At 35.4% G+C, this 26,738-nt stretch overlaps 1 protein-coding gene across 1 annotated transcript in view; it reads right to left on the bottom strand.

Annotated features, from left to right (window-relative positions):
- The window catches only part of HCRTR2 (hypocretin receptor 2), a 101,802-nt gene extending 98,080 nt beyond the window's left edge, over positions 1-3,722 (bottom strand). Inside the window, exon 1 of the mRNA XM_063098007.1 lies at positions 3,500-3,722. Within this exon, the coding sequence (XP_062954077.1) occupies positions 3,500-3,722 (223 nt within the window). The remainder of the gene's footprint in view (positions 1-3,499) is intronic.
- Positions 3,723-26,738: the final 23,016 nt, after the last annotated feature.

Here is a 26,738-nt window from a genome sequence, read left to right as displayed (position 1 = left end):
ATAACAGGGAATATAGATACATACCAGGTTAAACATGATATGTTTGAATGCAGAAGTAAGAGAGGTAGAAATTGAACATTTTATCCAGGTATATAACATTTGAACTGAGTAGAACACATCTCTCTCTCCAATTTCCACTCAACGAATCAGGAGTAAAAATTTTATCAAACATATTCCTTTGAGTTTTCCCAACAGTACCCCCTCATATATATATTAATTTTAAAAATATACTCAAAATGCTCAAAATGTACTGGTCAACTATGTGGATACATTTACTTGGCTATAGTACAAGACATACTTAGAAATAGGTTATATGTGGCATTATTTTGAAGCTACTGAAAAACTCTCCTTCCAAAAAGAACCTTACCCTATGCTCCTTCCCAGGACTTAAAATTCCACAATTAGATATGCATATGGATTTTTATTAGAATTCAAATATTCATGAAATCCCATTAAATTAATCTGTGCCTTATTGTGAATGAGTTTGTCAATCTTTTTTCCAGAAAACTTCTGTCTATCTCTAGAAGGACCATGTGATAGTGGAAAGAGGGCATAATGGTAGAGAGTGATTATGGGGAGAAGAAAAAGAGGTGCAGATGACCAAGACTTTGTTATTCTGCTCAGAGCATATCCTGTTACATCACTTCACAAAAGAACATTGTGGGAGAAATTACTTCTAACTGATGGCATTATTTTTGTAAGTCAAACAACTAGTCAGTTACATGAAAGTGCAAATGGTGAATGGACCTGAAAGGTCAGTGATTACTGTGGTAATTCACCTTCATACTTAATGTTAACTCTTTATCTTACATAAATAATGTGACTCCTTGTCCTACCACTCTCTACATAAAATTACTTATACCAGAGGGGCAAAAAAGCAATTCTCAATCTAATCCGTTTTGCAAATTTGACAGTGACATCAAAGAGCAGGAAGTTGTCTCTGAGTAATGACACTGCTCATTTGTTTAAATGTCAAACCTAAAACTCATCAACTTTCAGGGAATATGTCAGTAAAGAATGGGTTTCAGTTCAGTGAGAAAGGACTTCATTGTTATTCAGTCCTGAGAAAAATAGCTGTCAGTATCTTGAGAGCAAAGTGCTTTGAGTAAATCTTCCTTTTTAAGCTGAATGGAATTAGCAATTTCAGCACTTGGGGCTGTGGACAGTGATTTCTTCCTTGACATGAAACAAGTATCCTTACTGTAGTGGTGTTTCCTTCTTGAAAGTAAAACTCTCCAGGCTGCAAATGTGTATCCCTAAACTATGCAGTTAGGATATGAAGACTATGCATCACAGGTCTGTGCAAAGAAAAAATGAAATAACAGCAGTGAAGAGCACATTTTACCACAAAGATTTAGCCTGAAATTAAATAAAATTAGGGAAAGGAAATAGTTATGGTTTGTAGCTAGTAAAACATGCCTTTTTTTTTTTCTGCAAAGCAATCACATTCCTCTCTATACAGGTTTTTGATGGAGAGAATGATGGTGCCAATAACCCCCCATGGTACTTTATTGGCAGTTGACATAGATGCAGGGGAGAGTAGGAAGCACATCCAGTAGGTTTGCAGACAATCAGGAACAGAGAAGCCATTCTCTATGTTTTCTAGCTGTAGAGTGGAATAAAAATGGAGAATAATGGATCTGAAGTCAGAAGAAATGGAACTGAATCTCAGTCATATCTCTTCTTTAGTCATTTCATTACTCTAAGTCTTGTTACTTCTGTTTAACATGGGTTATTGAGGTTTAAGTGAGAGTGTGTATGTGAAGGGGTCTAGCACAAGGTAGGTACTCAATATAAGTTCAGTTTTGATTACTCACTTATCAGAAAATGCTGGCATAATTCAGTGAAATGTTACTATGCTAGGAGCCATGTGCCTTAACAGTTGTAACTCTAAGGGTGAATGACAAGAAGGGAAACAAGAAGGACATTTTTATCACCAGATTTATCCTTATAACAAGAGCCCTACTCATGTGTTTTTCTACATTCATACACTTTGTCTCTATCCCAAGAATATTTACTTTATTTTTACTTTCAAAAAAAAATCAATAAAATAAAAATAGTCTAAAAATAATATAGAACAAGCAAACTAAATTTCCCAAAGGTTACCTATTTTATCAAATAATATTTTACTGACTCTGGACAATCCCTCTCAGTCACATACTATCAGCTACTCTGCCTGCTGAATTGGTGAGAGATGACTTTGTACGCTTCCTACCCAGATCAACACACTTAGGAGAGAAGGTAAAAATCAGGTTGGTGTTGGAAGCCTAGTAAGTTCCTCATCATTCTCCATTGCAGCCACAAATTCTCTGCGTTTGACTTGAAAGCCTCCCAGCCTATCTCACCTCCCTCACCTTCTCTCTTATTTATAGCTGAAAATCAAAAGCATCTTCTCCTAGTCTCACAGGTCTCCTCCCGTCATTTTCAACGGACACTTCCTCCACACTGCCCTCTGCATTTGAAATGCCTCCCAGCCTCCCACTCTCCATTCATTAAGGTACACGTTCCTTCCATTCACAATCGTTTGAAGTCATCCCTCCCTTCCAAACCTTTCTTTCTTGAAGTGGATTCCCTTCTGCCCTAATAAACTCCATCACCGCAGTCACCATATGGCCACCGCACCCCCTTCCCAACCCTCAGAAATTGTGGGGGGTGGGGAGGGGGATAGGAAAAATGCGTTTGCATACGGACCTACACAGGGACAGATGGACGGCTCCTAGAGGAAGCTTAACCTCATCATTGAAAAAAAGGAATCGGTTGACACAAATATTTCCTGAGCCTGGCAAAAAGAACGCTCTGAAAAACATAAAAAAATAAAAAAATTACATGCACCCGTTGAATGGATGGATGGATGAATGACGGAGGATTGAGATCTCTGTGGTACTTTTCTTATGCCCCTCCTTCTCCTTGCTCCCGGCATGGTTCCTGTTCATTTCAGCTTCCGTGAGTGAGTGCACTTCCCTGCTTTGCCACGGTCTCGACTCCCTGCCCCTTCATAGCCACGTCTGGACGGGAGCCTAAATCTCCTGCCAAAGGGCAAAATACCTAGCTCACAAATGCTTTGTGACTTCAACAGAGCTTGCTTCTCACGGGCGCAGTTTTGCATTCTGCAAGCTTTGCCTCTCTTCACTCTGAAAAACCCAGCCATGTTACACGAAAGGATGAGCGATTCCCTCCCCCACCTCCCACCCCCAATCAACAAAATCCACCTGAAGATCCCCGTCGCTGCCCCTCTCCCTGCGTTTGTCAGCTAAGTGCTAGAAAAAGAGACGCGGTTTCCCTCTTCTCCCTGCAGAAAAAGGAATAACCATCCCAGGGCTCAGTCCCGATTCGTAAAATCAGAAAACTTTTTAAATTTTCTTTTTATTAGTAAACCCCACCCGAGAGCAGCGACCTCTTTGTTTGCTTCCCAGGGGAAGCGAGGGGTCTTCAGAGCTTTTGCAGCCTGGGCCGAAGGGAGGTGACAGCCCTTGGGAGGGCTGCCCAGGAGGAGACTCACCCAGGATGTTCCCAATGAGAGCCACCACAAACACGATGATGTACCCGGCGATCAGGACCCACTCATATTCTTTTGGGTGCAGGTATTCCCTCCACAGGTACCGCAGGAATTCCTCGTCGTCATAGTCGGTGGGGTTTAAAAAGGGCTCTTGAGTTTCATTCAGCTCCGAAGCAGATGACCAGTTGCGACAAGGGGGGGAGTCCTCCAATTTGGTGCCGGACATCACGGGCTCCAGTCCGGTTCCGCTCAGTGCTGCAAGCTCCTCTTCGCCTGCCCCATGAGCACTTGTGGTTTGCGGTGCGAAAGGCGGCGCGGAGACGCGAGAAGGGACTCCGGAGCAGAAAATGACGTGAAAAGTTACTGAGCCAATGCCTCCGGAGTCGTATGCCGGCCAACTTCGGCGGTGGCTTTGCCGTCTTGACAGGCGGTTTTGCACCGGGAAGAGAGGCGGCCGAGGAACTAGGGACCGGGCATTGGAGGCTGCAGGAATGACACCGGGAGGAGAAAGCTACCTCGGGCTCAGCTCAAGCTCAATTACTGCTCATTGCAGCCCTGAGTCCGCAACCCACAGCCTCCTCTCGTGCTGAAGGAGAGCTGAAGCTGAGCTCCCCCCGCCCCCCCAAAAAGCCACCACCAACACCACCACCAAAAAACAAACAAACAAACAAAACCTAATAAAAATTACTTTAACCTGTTTCTCTGAGGGTTAAATCTCTCTCGTTTCCGCTTTTCGCCTCTTTCACGTGCAGTTTCTATAAACCATACACAGACTTGAGTTGGTCTGTGAACATGATAAAAAGGTGAATACAAGGTTATTATGGGATGTGTTGATGCATTTGTCTTTGTAATGCAAATATAAAAGTAATGAGGAGTAGCCCCTGTATTCCTCAAGCAGGACGATGCAAAAGTCATTCAGGCAAATATTTTCACATTTAGTATAAACATATTTTAACATTTCACATCTTCCAACTTAGCACTTGCTGAATCTTTAAGACATCTCCTTCCTCGCCTTTTCCTCAAAACTGGGGAATGGAACCACTTTTCAATTGAAGGGTATATTTAGATGGAATTTGTGTTTTCAATAGCAATTGTCATAAAATACAGCAGCAAATCCTTGAAGGAAACTAGTCATAAATGTGATCATAGTTAATATTGTGAAGCAATAATGACCACCGATATACTCAACAGTACTAAACAGATTCGTAGTAGGATGTAGCAGTTTAAGCAGAAGTGCTCTTTGGTGAACACAACACCCCATTGGTCTGTCTTATTGACTCAGGGCTGATGTCACCTGCCATTCTCTCATGAATTGGTTTTATCTCTAAGGATAAATATTCTGGGATTTGTTAGCATGTGAGTTCATGATCCTTTCATTCTTAATAACCATGGTAAGAATATTGCATTTGATTAATTAGAATCTCGGACTTGAGAATGAAACCTCCTGATAGCATTGCTAACATGTCCCCATCTAGCTTGGATGTGGCCACAATTCACCAGCTCCACCATTATGGGACTGCTTCAGAAGTTAGAAAGCTGTTCCTTACATTAAACTAAAGTCTTAAAAGACAATTTGCCTTTCTGAGTCTTTTACCTCCATTCCCTAGAATGCATCTTGGTGCTACACAGAATAAATCTTCCACATGACAATCCTTCACATATTTAAAGTCAGTATCACAGCCCAACCCCCCTTTCCATGGTCCTATATTCATTTTTTCCTCAATCTTTTCCATTGTTTTTCAAATGACACTGTCTCCACACCTATATTTCTTGGTCTTACCTTAGACAATTGTCAATATCTTGCAAAATATTCAGCTGGGAGGAAATAGAGTAATCTGGTTTGAGTCTTGCTAGTACAAAATGTACACTATTTGGGGGATGTAATCAATGTTTGTATCAAATCCTTTTTCAATAGTCACAAGACACTGATGGTTTACATTGAGGTTTTAGTCACCCTTAGTCATAATTCTTCACATTTGTTTTGTACTTTACAGTTTATAAAGTTATTTTATATTCATTACTTTAAAACTCCTGAGGGTTTAGCTATTATTAGCCCTGTTTTATAGATGAGGAAACTGTTCCTGGAGAAATTAAATAATTTACAAAAGATCAAGTGTTTAATTAGTAGCAAAAAACATTCAGTTCTTCTGATCCCAACCCAGTACTTCTATTAACGGATGTCATAGTTCACAAGAAATACTATTGTATTTTTCCAAACTGTACTAGTTAAATTTCTTGTTAAGAGAAGGGCATAAATGGGCATTTTATTTTATTTATTTATTTTTACCAAATATTTACTGAGTGCTCTTTTATACTCCTAGAGATACAAGTTAAACAGGTTGCTGTTTGCATTCATTTTGCTTTCTAGTGAAGTTAGGAAACAAATTGACTAATAAATATATAAGGAAAACTTTAGGAAGGAACAAATGCTGTGATGAAGACCAAACAGAAGTGATGGTGAGTAAGGAATCCCAAAGGCCACATTAAAAATTAGTGTACAAAAAGGCCTCTGTGAAGAGGTGACATAGACCCAAATGATATACACCTATATTCATTTAATTTTGTTAATTTACAGTTTAAACGGATCTTCTTTGTTGTAACCAGTAAAATTGACAAGTAGACCTGTTATGGCTTCATTTAAGTTCGTTGATACAAATCTGCTAACTTTATGCTGTGGTATAATGTCTTCCTCTGACTTATTAATATCTGTATTTTCCTCTCCCATGGATTACTCCTTTCAAAATGGAAAAGGTTTTTTCAATTTTAGTTCAGATCTATATTTATTACCATCTGCATATTCCTTGTCTTTGATGGCCCATAAATATGGATCCAGTCTGCTGTTTCCTGAGGAGTCAGTGCCATTAGCTTTCATCGTATGGCACTTCAGCTTGTCTGTACTTGAATCTTGCCTTTTTAAGTCTTCTACCTGAAATTAATCATCACTGTTTATTGAAGTTATAAATAAGGAGAAATGAGAATATTTTCAAGATTTTATTCTGATACCTGCTTTACATTGTGACAAGCCTGGATTTATCTTGATCCTACAAATATTCCATTTTCTTTCATCCATGATTTATCAGTTACTTTATTTTAAATATGTGGTACTCCAAAACCATACAAAAATGCTACTCGAATCTTCAAATTATTATTATTATTTTTTTGCTGGTATGTCAGAGATAATAAATATTGAGTACTCAGTTTTGATGTGATAGTTCACTGCTATAAAAATAAAGAAAAAAGATAAATATATGATCTACTAGTATGAATATTATTTTCAGTACATATCAATTACAATTGTAAATACCTTAAAAAATGTAGCTCATAATATTCTGAATAATTCTATTTAACTACATAGTTTAAATTTTCCATTACTTTTATTTTAGTTTTCCCACTAACCTGAATATATTAAAAATGAGTAAAATATCTCAAAAAACATATATTTTTTCTCTCTTATTGGTTTTAGTTAGATTGTTCCAAGATCTCAGATTGGTATGGGCTGTCCCAGATTTTATTTTCTTATTTCTGGACCACCCCTCTAGCAGGCCTATAATAACTTCTGGATAGATTTTGATAAATATCTCTGAATATATACTATGTGCCCAGGAGTTTACCTAGGAGCTGGGTTATAAAGTTCAATAGGACTAGTCTAGCCCTAATGATCTCTCAGTCCACTGGTGAATTAGGGATGTTTATCCAATAACTGTGAGTTTCTAGGGTAGAGAGATGCATGAAATGGCATAAAAGCAGGAAAGAATGCCTCACTCAGCCTGGAGAAAATCAGAAGGCATGGTTTCCCCACAGAGAAAGTCACTCTTGAGCTGACCCTTTAAGGAGAAGGAGGAGTTTAGCAAGTGGTTGAGGAGAGGAGGCTTTCAGGCAAAGGGAACAGCACTTTGTGAAGATACGCAGCAGGAGAAAACAAGAAGTCTAAGGGCAAAAGCAAGGTGAAATGAAGCAGTCAGCCTTTCACAACCATCTCTGGCAGTAACATGCAGAATGGATTAGAGAAGGGTGAGAGTGAAGAGAAGAAGCCTAGGTAGAACACAATAAAATTGTCCTGCTGTCAAAAGGAAGGTAGTTGTTGTGAAGATTGAGTGTAGTTGGGTATTATTCAAAAACAGAAGGATTTATAGACATCATCTAGAATGCAGGTATCTTATTTTATTACTCCCTTGAGGAAGTCTGACTACATGGTAATAATATGTTTGAAAATTATTTCTGTGTTTCTCTGTATATTTTGAAGAAAGGAACAGAGAGGTGTCCCACTGCTGACTTCTTGGTATTTGAAAAGAAGTTGCTTTCCTTCCTTCTTTTCTGTTGGAATGAAAATAAAATCATGCCTGGACACTCTCAGTAATAACTGTACTGAGCTTATGTGTTCCCCAAATAAATACATTCGTTTTCCACGAAGTTATCTGACATCTCTGGGCTCCAAACATTACATTTTATTAAAATATGGCTTTCAGCTAAATCCTTCTGCAAAAGTCCTGAATCACAGGAGGTTTGGAAATCTATTAAAAGGGAGAAGAGGGATCCTGACAATATGTGTTACTATCTGGACTCTCAGCAGGCTACCAACAATGAAATAACCACATGCCCTAAAAAAATTCAGCCATGAACAATCAAAGCCACTTGTTGTAAATTACTACAAAACATTTCTGTCTCTGTCTCTTATTCCTGCCATCTTTCTTTCTGCCTCCCCCGCCTATGCCCTCTTTTAAGTATGTCTCATCTCAGACAATGTTCTCTCTGTTCCTTCTTGCCTCCTGTCCTGCATTATCAGGTCTGATATTTTCCCCTTGTGGTTCTCTTATTCAATAAATGTGTATGAAACCCCCACTATATTCTTATACTATGTTGAGCATAGATATGCTTTTTCTGTCTGATTCAGTTTTGTCTCATGAAAAGCATAGAGGAGTAGGCAAGTAATAAGAAAGCAAATGTCCTTAGGTACACACCAAAAAAGGTCTGAAAGTGCAAGTAGAAGAGACATCTATTCCCCAAAAGTGGGGCCAGGAAAGTTATCTAGAAGATATATTGTCTAAGCTGAGAACTGAAAAATGAAGAATTATGGAAAGGGTGGGAGAGGCAGTTGGTGCCAGATGGAAGTAAATGACTTTTTGTGACACAGGAAGAAGAGTCAGCACTCACTGAGTGATTACATGGGCCAAGCTCTGTGCCAAGCATATTACATGCATTAACTCGGTTGCCCTTCACAGCTCTAGTAGGAAAGTTTTATGAACTATTTCAGTTTTACAGAAGAAATTGAGACACAGAGAGGTTGAGTAACTTGACCAAGGTCACACAGAAATTGGCACACTTTGAGTAGAGTTGCCAAGGACCAATTCCAGAAATATGCTATTTGCTATTACCTTATTCTGTTTCCATGGTAAAGAGCCAAAAAGTTTCCAGAATGATCAGCTGTTTCCTTTAATAATAATAATAATAATAATAATAGTGTTAAGTTTTGATTCTTATTAAACACATTTGTAAAATGATATAAATTTTGTATATTTTTAAAAATTCTACTATATTTTAAATAGAGTTAAAGAGTGGAACTGTGAGGGAAATAGTTTTCCCTTCCAGATGATGTGTCTCCCAAAGCAAATCAGTTTTCTTCCACGTTCTATCAAGTATAAATGTTTATTTTTCTCCACACTGTACACTTAAGGGCATAAATGTCATTTAATTCATCTCTGTATCCCTGAATTTAGCACAGCACTTTGCAGGGTCAATCGTTACATTTTTTTTTTTTTCCTTTGGGAAGCTGGCTGAACCCTTGACCCTGGTATTATAATGTAGTGTTCTAACCAACTGAGCTAACCAGCCAGACTCATTACTTATTGATCAGGCCTGAACTCAATTGAAGGGAGGAATTCCTTTTTCAGAAAGTGAATAATGTTGAATAGTATGTGAAAAATTATATATATGTGTCACCTTGGTTTATATAACATCAAGAAAATTCCTGGATATGTAATTATATTGTTGCCTATTACTGAATCTTTAGCCTGGAAAGGACTTAGCAACCTTTTTGTTGGGTGTGCTATTTTATAATACACTTCCAGTTTCCATAATCTAAAAGTTTTTCTTCTTTCCTTTTCAAAAATGACAGATAGTTAAAATGCAAAAATAATAATGGAGGGTAGAAAGAAAGTGGGTTTCAATGCAGTCCTGAAGTGTAGAGTGTAACTTTTGGGATGCTGTACTGTTCTCTGAGAACTATCCATTACCCTCAGGCACTTTTGAAGGGTGGCCTCCTAGGAAGGAAAGCATGTGAGCATAATACCTGCATTTCCAAACATCAGTACCTGGGCCACAAGAAATTCTGCTACAATCCTGCCTGGGTTTATTGAAATACCTTTATGTTCTTTAAATACATGTTATTTTTCTAAAAGCTCATTTCTTTAGGCTTCTTTTTCTTGAAAATAATATTTGGCTGAGTTACAGAAAATTGACTTTTAAGTAAGCAGAGGGCTTGCCATGTAACCATTAAGGCACATGTTCTGATTTTCCATGTGAAAAACAATGATCCATTGTATTGTCAGTGAAATTTATCTTAATCATATTTGAACAAATATACATGATATGCACTTCATATAGTTATGGTGAAAGAGATTCATGTATCGAATCCCAAAGTTAAAAGCAATATGACAAGCTTTTACTCACGTACAAATGCAATCATTGAATTGCATCAAGTGGCACTGTGGAACCTGCATTGGGTGGGAATCTCTTTTTGTTGATGATGTTTGTTTTATTTTTTCTTTTCTAATTGAGATAAAATTCATATAACATAAAAGTCACCATTTTAACTATTTTGAAAAGTACAATTTAATGGTTTACAGTAAATTCACAATGTGGGGACCCATCCCCAGTACCTAATTTCAGAAACTTTGAAACTCCTCATTCCCCTCTCCTCCCATATGCTAGCAACTGTTAAATTACTTTCTACGTCTATAAATTAGAAAATTCTGGAAATTTTCTGTAAATGAAATCATAGAATATGTGGGGTTTTGTGTCTGACATCTTTCACTTAGCATAATGTTTTTAAGTTTAATCCGTGTTTCAACATATATCAGTGCTTTTTTTTTTCTTGTCATAGCAACTTCACAGAACTAGTTTATTAACCCCGGTAGTTGTGAGTGTGTATGGAATATTTAGCATTTTCTATATACAACGTCATGTTCGTCTGCCAGAGATAATTTTACTTCTTTTTTCCAATCTGTATGTCTTTTACTTCTTTTTTATGTCTAATTGGGTGGAACTTCTGTGCAATGTTAAATAGAGTTAGTGGACCTCCATGCCTTTTCCTGATCTTAAGGGGAAACTTACAATCCTTCATAAAGGTATGCTTTGTCCAGTTGACGGTGTTTCCTTCTATTCCTAATTTGTTCAATGTTTTAATCATGAAAAGGTGTTGGATTTTGTCAATTATTTTCTATGTCTATTGAATCATCATGGTTTTTTTTTTCCCTTTACTATGGTGTATTACATTAGTTGATCTTCATAAGTTTAGCCAATCTTGTACTGCTGGGATAAATCCCATTTGTTTAAGGTGTATATTAATTTATTTTATTATTATTATTTTTTCTTTCTTTCTTTCTTTCTTTATTTATTTTTTTTTTAAATTTTATTTTGTCGATATACATTGTGGCTGATTATTGTATATTAATTTAAATATACATCTGGATTTAGTTTACTGGTAATATTTTGAGGATTTTTGCATTTACATTCAGTAGACATTGCTCTGTAGCTTTTCTTGAGATATATCGTTCTGGCTTTGATATCAAAGTAATACTGGTCTCATAGAAGGACTCTGGTTTTGATTCCAATTTTACTATTCACAAGCTGTTTGAAGCTGGAATAGTTACTTGATAATATAGAGCTTTAGATTTTCATATCTGGATTAATAATAACTCCATACAAATTGTTGTGGTGACTAAATGAGAGTATTATGTGTGCTCTGTGAACTTTAAATCACAGTATTTGTATCAAATTACAGGAAGAGTTGACGTGGATGGTAGGAGTTAGAGTAGCAAGTGAAGAGGTGTAATTAGAAAGGACTGTACCTTAACTAGAATTATTATGCTTAATTTTTCTTAGTCTCCATTACAGCATTTATAAAATGAGTCAAAATCATTTTTATAACAATCATTGTGTTACAGTAACAATGTTAATAACAATAATAATGTAACTATAATAATATAACAATAAAATTGCTGATATTATACATGTAAAGTGCATACAACCCAAAGCACTTGACATATATTAACTTATTTCATCCTCACAAGATTATAATGAATATTTGTTATCTTCCTTCATTTTCCAAGTGAGGATGGTACCTGAACGTTGAATAACTTGTCCAAGGCCACACGGTTTAGGTGCTGCAGAGAACCAGTTAATTCTAAAGCATAGTGAGAGTCACAAAATCAGTCATTTTTAACTCTCATCAAGGAATTGCTCTCATGCTTATGTAGACAAGATGAATCAAACTTTATTTGTATAGTCTTCAAAAACTATATGCATTTTCTGAAAGAACGAATGGGTTTAAATTAAAATACAGTAAAGAAGAATCAATGTAATTTTTTCTATCACCTTGAGAATTGACTAACTTTATAATATTTTTCTAGAATGCCTGAATGAATTAACACTATGCATGTTAAAAATGTTTAACCACCACCCCCGCACACCTCTGCAATGAATAGCTCTTAGGCCTTGGCAACTCAGAGAAGTGTTTTTGAAATAAAACACCATACATTTAATACCAAGTGGTTGACTTCCCTGAAACACATCAAGGCCATTATCTGATTGTTTAGATCGCCAGTAATGATGTGAAGTTGATTTAGAAATCCTTGCCTGTTTTTTGTGCTAATTTAAAAAACATTACTTAAATACAAGTTTGGCTATTGAAAATGGCTCATAATTCATTAAATGGGTTTAGTATTTTACATTTCATGTAAAAATTAGGGACTGGTCTTTAAAATTCAGTAGAGGCAAATTCAGAAAAATAAAAGGAAGCTTTTGAAAGACTAGCAGTAAAACCATGAATTTGTTTAATTGGTTTAAATATATAGTGTTAGTATTGTTTTTGTTTCTCTAAAAAATGTTTTTGTTTGTATTTCGGTACAAATTACATTGAATCTGTAAATTGCTTTGGGTAGTATGGACATTTTAACAATATTATTTCTTCCAATGCATATAGATGAGTTGTCTTTTCATTTATGTATGTCTTTAACTTTTTCACCAGTTTTTTATAGTTTTGAATATACAAATCTTTCACCTCCTTGATTAAGTTTATTCTTAAGCATTTTATTTGTTTTGATGCTGTTGTAAATGGGATTGTTTTCTTAATATCCTTTTCAAATAGTTTGTTGCTATTGTATAGAAATGCAACTGATGTTTGTAATTACTTTTTTATTCTACAACTTCACTGATTTCATTCTTTAGTCCTAACAGTATGTTTGTGGAATCTTTAGGGTTTTCTACACATAAAACTATGCTATCTGCAAACAGAAGTAATTTTACTTTCTTTCCAATTTGGATACATTTTATTTCTTTTTCTTGCATAATTGCTCTGGCTAGGACTTTGAGTATATGTTGAATAGAAGTGAAAATAGTGGGTATCCTTTCTTTGTTTCTGAACCTAGAGGAAAACTTTCAATTTTTCACCATTAAGTGTGATGTTAGCTGTGGATGCTCCTCCATACATGAAATTTATTATGTTAAAGTAATTGCTTTTACACCTAATTTGTTGAGAGTTTTTATCATGAAAGGATAATGAATTTTGTCAGATGCATTTTCTGCTTCTATTGAGATGATCATATGATTTTTACCCTTTGTTCTGTTAATATGGTCTTTCATATTGATTTTCATATGTTGAACCATCCTTTCATGCAGGGACAAATTTCACTTGGTCATGGTGTATGATCCTTTTAATGTGCTATTAAATTCAATTCGCTATTATTGTGTTCAGGATTTTTGCATCTATATTCATCAGAGATATTGGCCTGTAGTTTTCTTTTCTTATAATGTCTTTGCCTGGTTTTAGTATCAGGGTAATGCTGGCCTCATAAAATGAGTTTGGAAATGTTCACACTTCTATTTTTGGAAGAGTTTGAGAATGCTCCATATTAATTCTTTAAATGTTTGGAAGAATTCACCTGTGAAGCCATCTGATCCTGGGCCTTTCTTTTTTAGGTGGTTGTTGATTATTGACTCAACCTCCTTACTTGTTATTGTTCTGTTCAGGCTTTCTACTGTTTTTTTGCTTTAGTTTGGTAGGTTGTATGTTTCTAGAAATTTATCCATTTTTTCTAGGTTGTCCAATTTATTGGCATATAATTGTTAATAATAGTACCTTGTGATTTTGTTTATTTTATTTTGTAAGACCAGTTGGAATGTCTCCTCTTTCATTTTTGATTTCATTTATTTGGGCCTTATCTCTTTTTCTCTTAGTCAAGCGAAGGGTTTGTTGATTTTGTTTATATTTTCCAAAAACCAACTCTTTTAGTTTCGTAGAATTTTTTTAATGTTTTCTGTTCTCTATATTATTAATTTTGCTCTAACCTTATTATTACTTTCCTTCTGCTAATTTGGGCTTAGTCTGCTTTTCTTTTTCTAGCACAGAAACATATGAATTCATTAGTATGGATCCCTAATAGCCAAAGCAAATTTGAGCCAGAAGAACAAAACTGGAGGCAAAATACTGCCTGATTTCAAAATATGTTACAAAGGTATTGTAACTAAAACAGTATGGTACTGCCATAAAAACAAATATATAGACCAATAGAACAGAATAGAGAGCACAGACATAAAACCATGCATATATAGTCAATTAATCTTTATGAGGGTGCCAAGATTACACAGGGGAAAGAAGAATCTCTTCAATAAATGATGTCAAGAAAACTGAATATCCATATGCAAAGACTGAATTTGGAGCCTTATCTTACACTGCACCCAAAAAATCAACTTAAAATGGTTTAGACTTAAACCTAACACATCAAACTATAAAATTAGAGAAAAAGTAAGAAAAAAAGCTAACATTGGCTTTGGCAATGATTTCTTGGATATGACACCAAAAGCACAGACAAGAAAAGCAAAAATAGTCTTGTGAGATTACATCAAAATAAAGACTTCTGCACACTGTAGGAAACAATCAATAAAATGACAAGACAACACATGAAATGTGAGAAAATATTTGCAAACCATATACAAATGTTTGTGTCTCACCAAAATTCATATATTGAAATGCTAATCCCCAATGTGATGATTTTAGGAGGGGGCCTTTTGGGGAGGTAATAAAGTCATGAGAGTGGAGCTCTCATAAATAGGATTAGTTGGCTTTTAAAAGGGACCCCAGAAAGCCTTTCACTCCCTTTCTACCAGGTAAGGATACAACCAAGAAGAAGCCTGTCACTGGAACTGACCATGCTGAAACCCTAAATCTCAGACTTCCAGCATCCTGAACAGTGAGAAATACATTTCTGTTGTTTATAATTCATCCAGTCTTTGATACTTTGTTATAGCAGCTCAAATTTACTAAGATACTATTTATCAGATAAAGAGTTGACATCCAAAATATATAAGAAACTCTTCAACTCAATAGCAAAAACTCCCCCAAAACAAACAAAATCCCCCTAATCTAATTTAAAAACTGACAAAGGCCTGAATTGGCAATTTTCCAAGAAGGCATGCAATGACCAACAGGTTTATGAAAAGGTTCTCAGCATCTCTAACCATCAGAGGAATGCAAGTCTAAACCACAGTGAGATATCACCTCACACCTGTTAGGGTGCCTATTATCAAAAAACAAAAGATAAGTGTTGGCGAGGATGTGAAGAAAAGGGAATCATTGTACACTGTAGGTGAGAATGTAAATTGGTGCAACCACTATGGGAAACAGTATGGAGCTTTCTCAAAAGTTAAAAATAGAACTACTATATGACCCAGCAATCCCACGTCCAGTTATATATCCAAAGGAATTGAAATCAGAATCTTGAAAAGATATCTTCATCCCCATGTTCATTGCAGCATTATTCATAATAGCCAAAGTATATGTAGTGGATTGAATTATGTCCCCCCAAAACTCACTGAAGCTTGAATTGTGTCCCACAAGTTTTATGTATTAGAAACTTGGCCCCCACTGTGACTTTTAAGAGGGTGGGAAATCCTATTATGGCAATTGAAAGGTGGAGTCTTGAAGAACTGATTAGATTGTAAGACCATGCTATGGTGAATGGATTAAAAATGTTGGTCAGGGGTGTGGTTCTGAGGTCTTAAAAGAAGAGAGAGGAGAGTTTCTCTGCTCTCTCAGCTTCCACCATCTTGCAATGTGAGACCCCTGGGTTACTGTCACCACTACCAGAAGGACTTTAGACTTCCCAGCCTCAGAAACTGTAACTTATAAATTTCATTTTCTTTATAAATCACCCAGTTTCAAGTATGTTGTTAAAAGCAACAGAAACAGACTAATACAGCATACAAGCAACCTAAATATCCATCAATAGATAAAGACCATGTATATACATACAATGGAGTATTATTCAACCTTAAAAAAAAAGGGAATCCTGTCATTTACAACTCTGTAGATGAAGCTGGAGCACATTATGTTAAGTAAAGTGAGTCAGACTCAGAAAGACAAATACTGCATCACCCCACTTATATTAGGAATCTAAAAATAGTCACACTGAGAAACATAGAGTAGAATGGTGGTTGCCAGGACCTGGGGGTAAGCAAAAATGTGGAGGTGTGATCAAAGAGTACAAAATTTCACTTAAGCAAGTTGAGTAAGTTCTAGAGATCTACTTTACAGCATAGTGCCTATTGTTAACAATACTGTATTGTAAACTTAAAATTTTGCTGAGAGTAGATCTTATGTTAAGTGTTCTTATCACAAAAAAATTAATAATAAGGAGGGTAGGAGGAAACTTTTGGAGGTGATGGATATGTTTATGGTATTGATTGTGGTGATGGCATCACAGGTGTATATTTATCTACAAACTAATAAAACTGTATACATTAAATATGGGCAGCTTTTTTATGTCAATCATACCTCAATAAGATTTTTTTTAAATGTATAGTTTTAAATGTACGTGATTAATGTGTTGACAGAAGAATGTAAGTGCACTGATAAGCACATTTGGGGGCTGCGTCCTGTACATTGAGGCTGATCTGAGGGAGACATTATGACTGGTAATGTCCCTTGGTGATTCTGTGGAAGAGAGTCCTTAATTGGATTATGATTACTATTTTTTTTAAATGAAAAGCATTGCTCAGAATTAAGAAATTTAAGGTTTAGTGAAGTACGGCATTGAAGTGACTTAATCCTATCAAATGTTTTAAATTATTTACCATTGGAAGTTCTGAAAGCCAAGCAAATTTGCTTTATTTACAAAATGTATTCCAAAAATTTTCTGAAGGTAGGTCTCCAAATTTTACATAGATATAGTTAAAGATAGCAGGGATTCAGGATCAGTAAATCTGCCACTTAGAGAATATTATGATGTCAAGATATAATGCTGGCTAGAACACTTATTTAAAACCTGCCTTAAAGTGTTTACTTTTAATTCCTAATTTATTTTGCTTTTATGGATGACGTATTTGGCTTTGTGAAGATGTCCTGATATGTCCTCACTTAGCCTTTATTGTACGCATGCTTGATAGAACAACAACAACAACAAAAGAAAACAGAAAGCACTTTTCACCCACAGTTGTGTTCACTTGCACTTGTCAGTAAGATCCTGGAAAAAGAGTAGTCACATCTGTGCTATCTCAAAGAAAATTTCTGCTGTATAATATTAAAGCCTGTTGGGTGGCCATACTTGTCCAAATATTAAATACACTCATGACCTCTTTTGAAATACAGTAACAATGATGAGCAAACAGATTTTGGAATCTTAGCATTAAAATGATTTTTTTTCCCACAAAATAAAACTGTATTTGGTTGCGAGAAAAATAAAGCAGAATGTTAGAAGAGTTACAAATTTAAAAAATTACAGGGAACGAAATATTTAATGGGTCTCTCTGACAGGGAAGGTTTCTTTTTTATAATGTCCTCTGGCTATGTTCACACTAGAGTAATTAACTAGACAATTGCTCTAAGGTTATATGTATGCATGCAAATTTTTTGAGTGAAAGATATTAACATTCCTTACTTCATGGCAATATCTAGATTCACAACTAAAGCATAAAGCAGGAAAAAGAGAATGCATCTACTAGAAATGGCTATTTTGTTTTCTTACACTTCAAGTTCACTTTCTGTAAAATTGAACTGCAATGCAGTTATTCCTCTAAAGTACTGGTTCTTAAAATTTGGTGATTCCCATGTCTTTAAGCATTTAATAAAACGCAATGGGTCCTATCCCCATTAAAGTGTTCATATAAACATATGCGCATAGTATCTGAATTTCCATGGACTCTGAAGTTCAGAACCCCAGCCTTGCAGAGAAGCAATTGGAAGCATCTCAGATACGGCATTTTCCTCCATAAATTAAGGAGTACCCATAAATTAAAACTTCACAGGAGAAGAAGATTGACTTCCCATCACATTCCAGAGTTAGATTTCCCCACAAACTTTCCTGCAGGCTACTTACACTAGCTACCTGCTTCTTGAACAATTGTTACACTCAAGTTTGAAGTAAGCACCTGGAGAGGAGGGAGGAAGGTGGAGGATAGTAAGGCTGTCACTGCTTGACAGCCACTTGATATAAGAGCAAGGAATGCTCACTCCTATAATTTCCAATCAACAGCTGATATTCCTGAGTCTTAGATGAATAATGTGGGAAGAAATGAGTGTTCTGAAGAAAGGTGCTATAGAAATTAAAGATATTATGGCAATTTTCCATCATTCTCAGTGATTCCTTTTATTTGGTACTTTGAAGACAAAAAAAAAAAAGTGGTTTTCTGATTTATCACAACAGATCTTCTGGAATTCTTTTGGTCAGTATTTACTTTTAAAAAATATTGATGCATTCCCTCCCCCCACACAAATAATTCCCACTAAACAGTAGAAGACTATTTTTTTTTTAGTATTTTTATATTTGAAATTAGTTTTGTTCTTTGCTTCCATTTTAACTAGTCCTACAATACTAGATGATTTTGCTTCTTTAAGTACTATAAACCTTGATTTGCCTCACTGCTGGAAACATTAATGACTCATTTTTATTGAAAAAGGATGATCTCTGGCAACGATCTCTAACAATCCCATTCTCACAAATCCTATAGATTAATTCTACCTCATATCATGATTTTAGTAAAACACCTTTCCCAGAGCTAAACTGTTTACATTGAGAGCAGGTACAAAGACATGTAAGCTATAATCAGCTCTTTTCTTATTGTAAATATTCATGTATCATCATAACCTCTAAGAAATAATTTCAAAGAGACACCCTGTTGAAAGGAAGAAGTACCAAGCCCACCTCAAAGAGCTTCACAATGAATTATTGGGAGGTAGCATAATATATAAGTCTACTGCACTGACCTTGAGAAGCCTGGGTTAAAATCTCAGTTTTTCCTCTTGGTAGTTGTGTCACCTGACCAAAGTAAATAACCTCTCTATGTCTCAGTTTCAGTCTCTCTAAAATGGGGATAATGATAGAAGCTATGTGATAAGGTTGGTGTGAGTTTATATGTAAAGCACTGAAGACATTATCTGATCCACGGTAAGTGCTATATAGATATCAGTTAATAACTATGTGGGTGTGCACGTGTATACGCAAACTTTCAGTATTATTATCGTTTTAGTCCATTTTGTGTTGCTATAACAGAAATACCTGAGACTGGGTAATCTATAAAAAACAGAGGTTTATTTGGCTCATGATTCTGCGATAGCTGCTTCTGGTATTGGCCTCTGGCTGCTTCTACTCATGGCGAAAAGCAGCAGGCAACTGGCCGATGCAAGCAGATCACATGTCGAGAGGAAGCAAGAGAGAGAGAAGAGGTTCCAGGGTCCTATAAACCACCAGCTGTCACAGGAACTGATAGAGCGAGATCTCATTCACTATTTCCTCCACTTAGGGAGAGCACTAATCCATTCATGAGGGATCTGCTCCCATGACTCAGTTTCCCACACAGCCACATTGGTGATCAAATTTCCACTTGAGTTTTGCAGGGGACAATACATCCAAACTCCATCAGTTATTAAGCCACTGTCTTTGTTGATTTGTTAATATATATTCCTGCTGTACCTTTACTAGAATAGAACCACAATATATTATTTATTTTTATATAGTGTCAATTATGTAGATTTTTTGGTGAAATATCATGAATTAACTCACATTTTATACTTTTATCGAAATACTGATCCATAAATTACAAATATAACTAATAAAATAACTATATTTTATGTTTATATGCTTATAATATCTGTACACAAGTAATTTTGTGAGAAAATAAGTATATAATAGTTTTAAATATTCCCTATACTGGTGATTCCCCAAATTTGCTGTCCATTGGAAGCATCTAGGGGTTTCTAAAAATCCCAAGGCCAGGTAACATACCACACCAATTAAATCAGAGTGTCTGGCAGTGAGAACCAGGCATCAGTAGTTTTTAAAGATCCCCTGGTTATTTTAATATGCAGCAAAATTTGGAACCACTGACCTAAACCCTCTTTATTCAAAGTGTGGTGCACAGATCAAAAGGATTGGAATCACCTGGGAGCTTGCTAGAAATGCAGAAACATGGGCCGCACTACAGACCTACTAAATCAGAGTATATTATTAGCAAGATCCCAAGGTGATTCATATGACTGCTGAAGTTTGAAAACCACTGCTTGAAATTTGAAAGAGGAATTTTTTAAAATCCCTAAGCAGAATAATATATAGAAAGTAGTGTGATTAAATACATTGGCATCAAAAGTAGCCGTAATACTAATATTAAGAAGAAAAGAAAAGGCTTTATTGTTTTCACTAAACTTTGCCCTAATCTTATATTCTGATTTTTAATCAAACATGAGGTTCTTGATTTGAAATATTAATTATTCCATCTTCTTTCTAATAAAGCATTTTTCATTAGCCTGAAGATTCAATTAGCATTTTTGACCTTGAAATGTCATTGTTTTGTTATACATCTGTATTGTGAAAATTAATGCCTGCAAGTCTTTTTCAGCACAAGGCTTTAGATTTTTTTTTTGCTATTGTATGAATGAGCTATTACTTTTGCATTAATGCGGTTGTCCCTTTTTTAGTTTTTATGGCATCTGAACTAGGTATCTTATATTGTATATTTTTCCTTCCTGAGATAGACATTGAATATATGCCAATTTCATATAAATCTTATAATTATTCTCTACTATCCAACAATTTTTACTTGGTAACATTTGTTACATGTCTACTCTGTACCAAACACTTTTACAGGGAAGTTTTTGTATTTTTTTTTTTTACCAAGTCTTATAAAACTAATATCATATGTTGTTGAACTTAAAATTTATGATGGAAAACAATTAAATTAAGAAAAATAAAATCCAGCATGCCAAATTCAACAGTAGGTGGAAAACAAAGCACTGTCAAACAGAAAAGAGGGAATGATTTTCTTACTAATGGCCATTCTTCTGTGGAGGGGTTATAATTTACATGAAGAGTAAAAATGTAAGATTACTGTGTTTTAAGTTAATGGGGAGAGAGAGTGCCAAGAGATTGGACACCAGTTTAAAAAAATGAGTAAGCATGTCATGTCCAGGGAAAAGGAAGAAGTTTGGTGTGGCTATGGTATAGTATGAGAGGAGAAGGGGTAAAGGAGGTGAGAAAAGAGGTTGGTCAATATTGTTATGAGACGATTTTACACACCACATCGGAGAGCCAGGACATTTTCCATGGATATACAGAATTGTCAGATTGAAATACATGAGCTACATCAAGACAGTGTTTAGTTAGTTTAGTTAGTTAGTTGGTTAGTTAGTTTTGGAAAGGAATATCTGATTTTAATGTGGAAAATGAAACAGGTAGAGAAAAAAATCAAAGAAGACCCACTGGGGTCTATGACAACAGTCTACATCGTGAATATAAAGGCATGAAGTACATCAGTAAGACAAGGAATGGGAGGCAGGGAGCACAGTTAACCAGCATTTGGGAAGTAAAATCTACAGGACTTAGTGACTAGAATAAGAAGGAGAAGGGTAGTGAGATAGACAACAGAGCATACTGGTGGCTTTTCTTTCGGAGTAATGTGCTAATGGTGAGGCTAATACCTAAAATAAAGTAAAATAGGAAAAAAACGCAGTTTGTATAGGAAAAACATTGGTGAGTTTAATTCTGGCATTTTATCCTGTGGGAGATCTTAGCATAGCTCTTAAGGAGACCATGATATACACTAATCCAGACCTCAGAAGATAAGCAAGGTCTAGAGAAGAGAATTTTGAAGTGGCTAATGTGTACAGGTAGCTTCGATGTTGAATGGTTTGTGCCATTTGGAAACTGATGGAGAAGGGTCCTGCGCCTAAGATCCTGTAGAAAACCAATACTTGAAAAAATATGAAAGATGGAAGAAGATGAATCTGAAGATGACACTGAAAAATCTGTGATGTTGGGGTGGGGGGTGGCATGTAGGACAGGTAAGAGTGGTTTCACACACCAATTTTTTTGTAAGATAACTGAGATGAAATGTATGCTAATCAAGGTCTGTTACGGTTCAGTTTTTCCAAACGCGATGCATGGCTAATATATGAGTTCTATTCTGTTTTGAAGGGCCTGATAATTACATAAAACCAGTATAAAAGCCTAGATGTGAGAACAAAAGCTGATAATGACTAACCCAGTGCTTAAATCTTAGCTTTAATCCATATCACAGAACAGCTGGACTAAGGCTGTTAGGCAGGAAGACTCTGACTACAGGCTACCTGTGTTCATGTCTTGGCTCTACCCACACTACATAAGCAATCTGGACATGGTACTTACTCCCATGTATGTCTTGTTTTTCCATGTATTAATTAAATGGAGCTCATTGTTACCTATTCCCATAGAATTATGTGTGGATTAAATGAGATACTATAGACCAAGCATTTGGAAAGAGTTTGCACAAAGCACATGCACTAAAAAAATGTTAGTTATTATTGTAATTAAAAGTGTTTCCTTAGCTTGGCTAGGATCCTGCAAGTTTATATCAGTCACACTTAAAATTCCAAATAAGACAAAAAACTTAAAAGAAATAGAAAGCATTTTCTTTTTCTTTTTTTATTTTGTTGAAACATAGTTGGTTGTACATATTTGTGGGGTACAAAGTTGAACATCAGTACTTGTGTGCAATATGTGATACTCAAGTCAGGATAATTAATTTGTTCAAGATTATACAAGGCAATCATTTCTCGTGACCTTTTCCCAATTGCTCCTTGCCCCTCTACCCCCTTTCCCACTTCTGGTATCCTCAGTTCTGTTCTCTCCTTTTGAAAGTTCAATGTATTATTGTGATTGTTGTATCTTTCTTTTTTTAAATTTGTTTCTTTTTTACCTACCACTTATGAATGAGGACATGTGGTATTTCTCTTTCTATGCTTGGCTTGTTTCACTTAACATAATTTCCTCTAAGTTCATCCACGTTACTGCAAATGGCAGTATTTCATCCTCTTTTATGGCAGAGTAGTATTCAATTGTGTGAACATACTACATTTTCCTTATCCAGTCATCTGACAATGGACATTTAGGTTTGTTCCAACTCGTAGTTATTATAAATAGAGCTGCAATAAACATGGGAGTACAGATATCTCTTTGACATGGTGATTTCCATTCCTTTAGGTATATACCCAGCAGTGGAATTGTCATACTGTATGGCAGGTCTATCTGTAGTTGTTCAAGGAATCTGTCTACTGTTTTCCTTAATGGATGCACCAATTTAGAGCCTCACCAACAATGTAGGAGGGTTCTCCTTTCTCTGCATCCTCACCAACATTTGTTATTCTCTGTCTTTTTGATAATAGCCAGTCTAATTGGGGTGAGATGATATCTCAATGTGGTTTTGATTTGCATTTCCCTGATACTGAGTGATGTTGAGCATTTTTTTCATGTGTTTGTTGGCCATTTGTATATCTTCCTTTGAGAAATGCCTAATCAGCTCCTTTGCCCATTTTTTAACTGGGTGATTTGTTTGTTTTTACTGTGAAGTTGTTTGAGTTCCTTGCATATTCGGGATATTAATCTCTTGTTGGATGCATAGTTTGCAAATATTTTCCCCACTCTGTAGGTTGCTTTTTCACTATGTTAATTGTTTCTTTTGCTGTTCAGAAGCTTTTTATTTTGATACAATCCCATTTGTTTATTTTTCCTTTTATTGCCTGTGCTTTTGGGGTCTTGTTCATAAAGTCTTTGCCCAGTCCAATATATTGAAGTGTTTCGCCTCTATTTTCTTTTAGGAATTTTATATTTTCAGGTCTTATATTTTAGTCTTTAGCCCATTTTGATTTGATTTTTTTATATGGTGAGAGGTACAGTCTAGTTTCATTCTTCTACAAATAGATGCTCAGTTTTCCCAGAAGCATTTATTGAAGAGACAGTATTTTCCCCAATGTATGTTCTTGCTGCCTCTGTTGAAGATCAGTTGGCTATAAGTATGAGGATTGATTTCTGGGTTCTCTATTTTGTTCTATTGGTCTGAGTGTCTGTTTTTATGCCAGTACCATGCTGTTTTGGTAACTATAGCTTTGTAGTATAATTTGAAGTCAGGTAGTGTTTTTTACTTTTTGCTCAGTATTTCTTTGACTATTCCAGGTCTTTTGCTGTTCACATGAACTTTAGCATTGTTTTCTCTATTTCTGTGAAGAATGCCATTGGCAATTTTATGGGGATTGCATTGAATCCTTTGATGGCTTTGGGTAGTATGACCATTTTCACAATGTTAACTCTTCCAATCCAGGATGCATGGAATGTCTTTTCATCTTTTTGTGTCCTCTTTCATTTCTTTCAACAGCGATTTGTAATTCTCATTGTAGAGATCTTTCACCTCCCTGATTAAATTTGTTACTAGGTTTTAAAATTTTTTTGGTGTCTATTGTAAATCAGCTTGCTTTCTTGATCTCCTTTTCTGCTAGTTCATTGTTGGAGTATTAAAATGCTACTGATTTTTGCATGTTTATTTTGTATCCTGCACCTTTACTGAAATTGTTTATCAACTCTAAGAGTTTTACTGTAGAGTCTTTAGGCTTATCTATATACAGGATCATGTTATCTGCAAACAGGGACAATTTGACTTCTTTTCCAATCTAGATGCCCTTTATTTCTTTCTGTAGTCTGATTGCTCTGGCTGGTACTTCCAATACTGTGTTAAATAGGAGTGGTGAGAGTGGGCATCCTTATCTTGTTGCTGTTCTTGGGATGATATTGGTTGTGGATTTGTCATGTATGGATTTTAGTATGTTGAGATACTTCCACTCCTAATTTGTTGAATTTGGTCAAATGATTTTTCTGCATCTATTAAAATAATCATATGGATTTTGTCCTTGATTTTGTTGATGCAGTGTATCACATTTACTGATTTGCATATGTTGAACCATCCTTGCATCATTGGGATGAATCCCACTTGATCATAATTTATAATTATTTTTTTATGTGCTGCTGTATACTGATTGCTAATATTTTGTTGAGGATTTTTACATCTATGTTCATCAAGGATACTGTCTATATTTTTCCTTTTTATTTTTCATCTTTGTCTGGTTTTGGTATCAAAGTGATGCTGGCCTCATAGAATGAGTTTGGGAGAATGGCATGTATTTCAATTTTGGGGAACAGTTTGAAGAGAATTAGCATTAATTCCTCATTGAAGAGAATTAGTATAATTCCTCATTGGTAGAATTCAACAATAAAACCATCCAGTCTTGGGCTTTACTTTGTTGGAAAACTGCTGATTATTGCTTCAATCTCATTGCTTATTATTGGTCTGTTCAGGGTTTCTATTCCTTCTTGACTCAGTCTTGGTAATTTGTATGTGTTCAGAAATGTATCCGTTTCCTCCAGCTTTTCAAAATTGTTGGTGTATATTTGTTGATTATAGTCTTTAATAATTCTTTGTATTTCTGTGGTATCTGTTATAATGTCTTCTTTTTCTTTCTGATTTTTGTTATTTGGGTCTTCTCTTCTCTTTTTTTAGTTAGCCTAGCTAATGGTTTGTCTATTTGGTTCATCTTCTCAAAATATCACAACACCAACTTTTTATTTCATTGATCTTTTGTATCATTTGGGGGGTTTCTATTTCATATAGTTCTGTTATTATCTTAATTATTTCCTTTCATCTACTAATTTTGGGATTGGATTGTTCTTGTTTTTCTAGTTCTTTGAGGTGTGGCATTAGGTTGTTTATTTGGAGTCTTTCTATTCTTTTGTTGTAAGCACTTATTGCAGTACACTTCTCTCTTAGTACTGCTTTTGAAGTATCCTAGAGGTTTTGATATGATGTGTACTTATTTTCATTAGTTTCAAGACATTTTTTGATTTCCTGTTTAATTTCTACTTGGACCCATTTGTTGTTTGGGAGCATGTTGTTTAATTTCCATGCATTTATATAGTTTCCAGAGTTTCATTTGTTATTGATTTCTAGTTTTAATCCATTGTGGTCTGAGAAAACTCTTGAAATGATTTCAATTTTTAAAACTTTGTTGAATCTTGATTTATTCCCTAACATGTTGTCTATCCTGGAGAGTGTTACATGTGCTGATGAGAAGAATGTATATTTTGTGGTTGTTGGATGAAATGTTCTATAGTTATCTACCAAGCCCAATTGGTCGAAACTGTGGTTTAAATGTGGTGTTTCTCTGTTGATTTGTTGCCTAGGTGATCTTTCAATGTTGAGAAAGGGGTGTCTGCTTCCCAGCTATTAAAGCATTAATGTCTTATCTCTTTCCTTAGGTCTAGCAGTGTTTTTTTAATATACCTGGGTGCTCTGATGTTGGGTACATATTTATTTATGAATGTTGTGTCTTCTTGCTGGATGGATAGATCCCATTTTCATTATATAGTGGCCTTTATTGTCTCTTTTCATAGTTTCTAGTTTGAAGTTTATTTTATCTGATATAAGAATAGCTCCTCCTACTATTCAGTTTTGATTTCTATTTGCATGTTATATCTTTTTCCATCCCTTCACTCTTAGTCTGTGTGTGTCTTTACAGATGAGGTAGGTCTCTTTGTAGATAGCATATAGTGGGGTCTAGCTTTTTAATCCACTAAGCCAGTGTGTGTCTTTTGAGTGGGGAATTTAATTAATTTAAATTTAGTGTTGTTACTTTAAAATATTGTCTCATTCTTGGCATTTTAATAATTTTCATTTGGAT

This window comes from Cynocephalus volans, chromosome 5 (assembly GCF_027409185.1).
Source record: "Cynocephalus volans isolate mCynVol1 chromosome 5, mCynVol1.pri, whole genome shotgun sequence".
Taxonomy (NCBI): Eukaryota; Metazoa; Chordata; class Mammalia; order Dermoptera; family Cynocephalidae; genus Cynocephalus; species Cynocephalus volans.
Note: the sequence above shows the minus strand (reverse complement) of the source record. Positions and strands in the feature narration are given on the sequence as shown.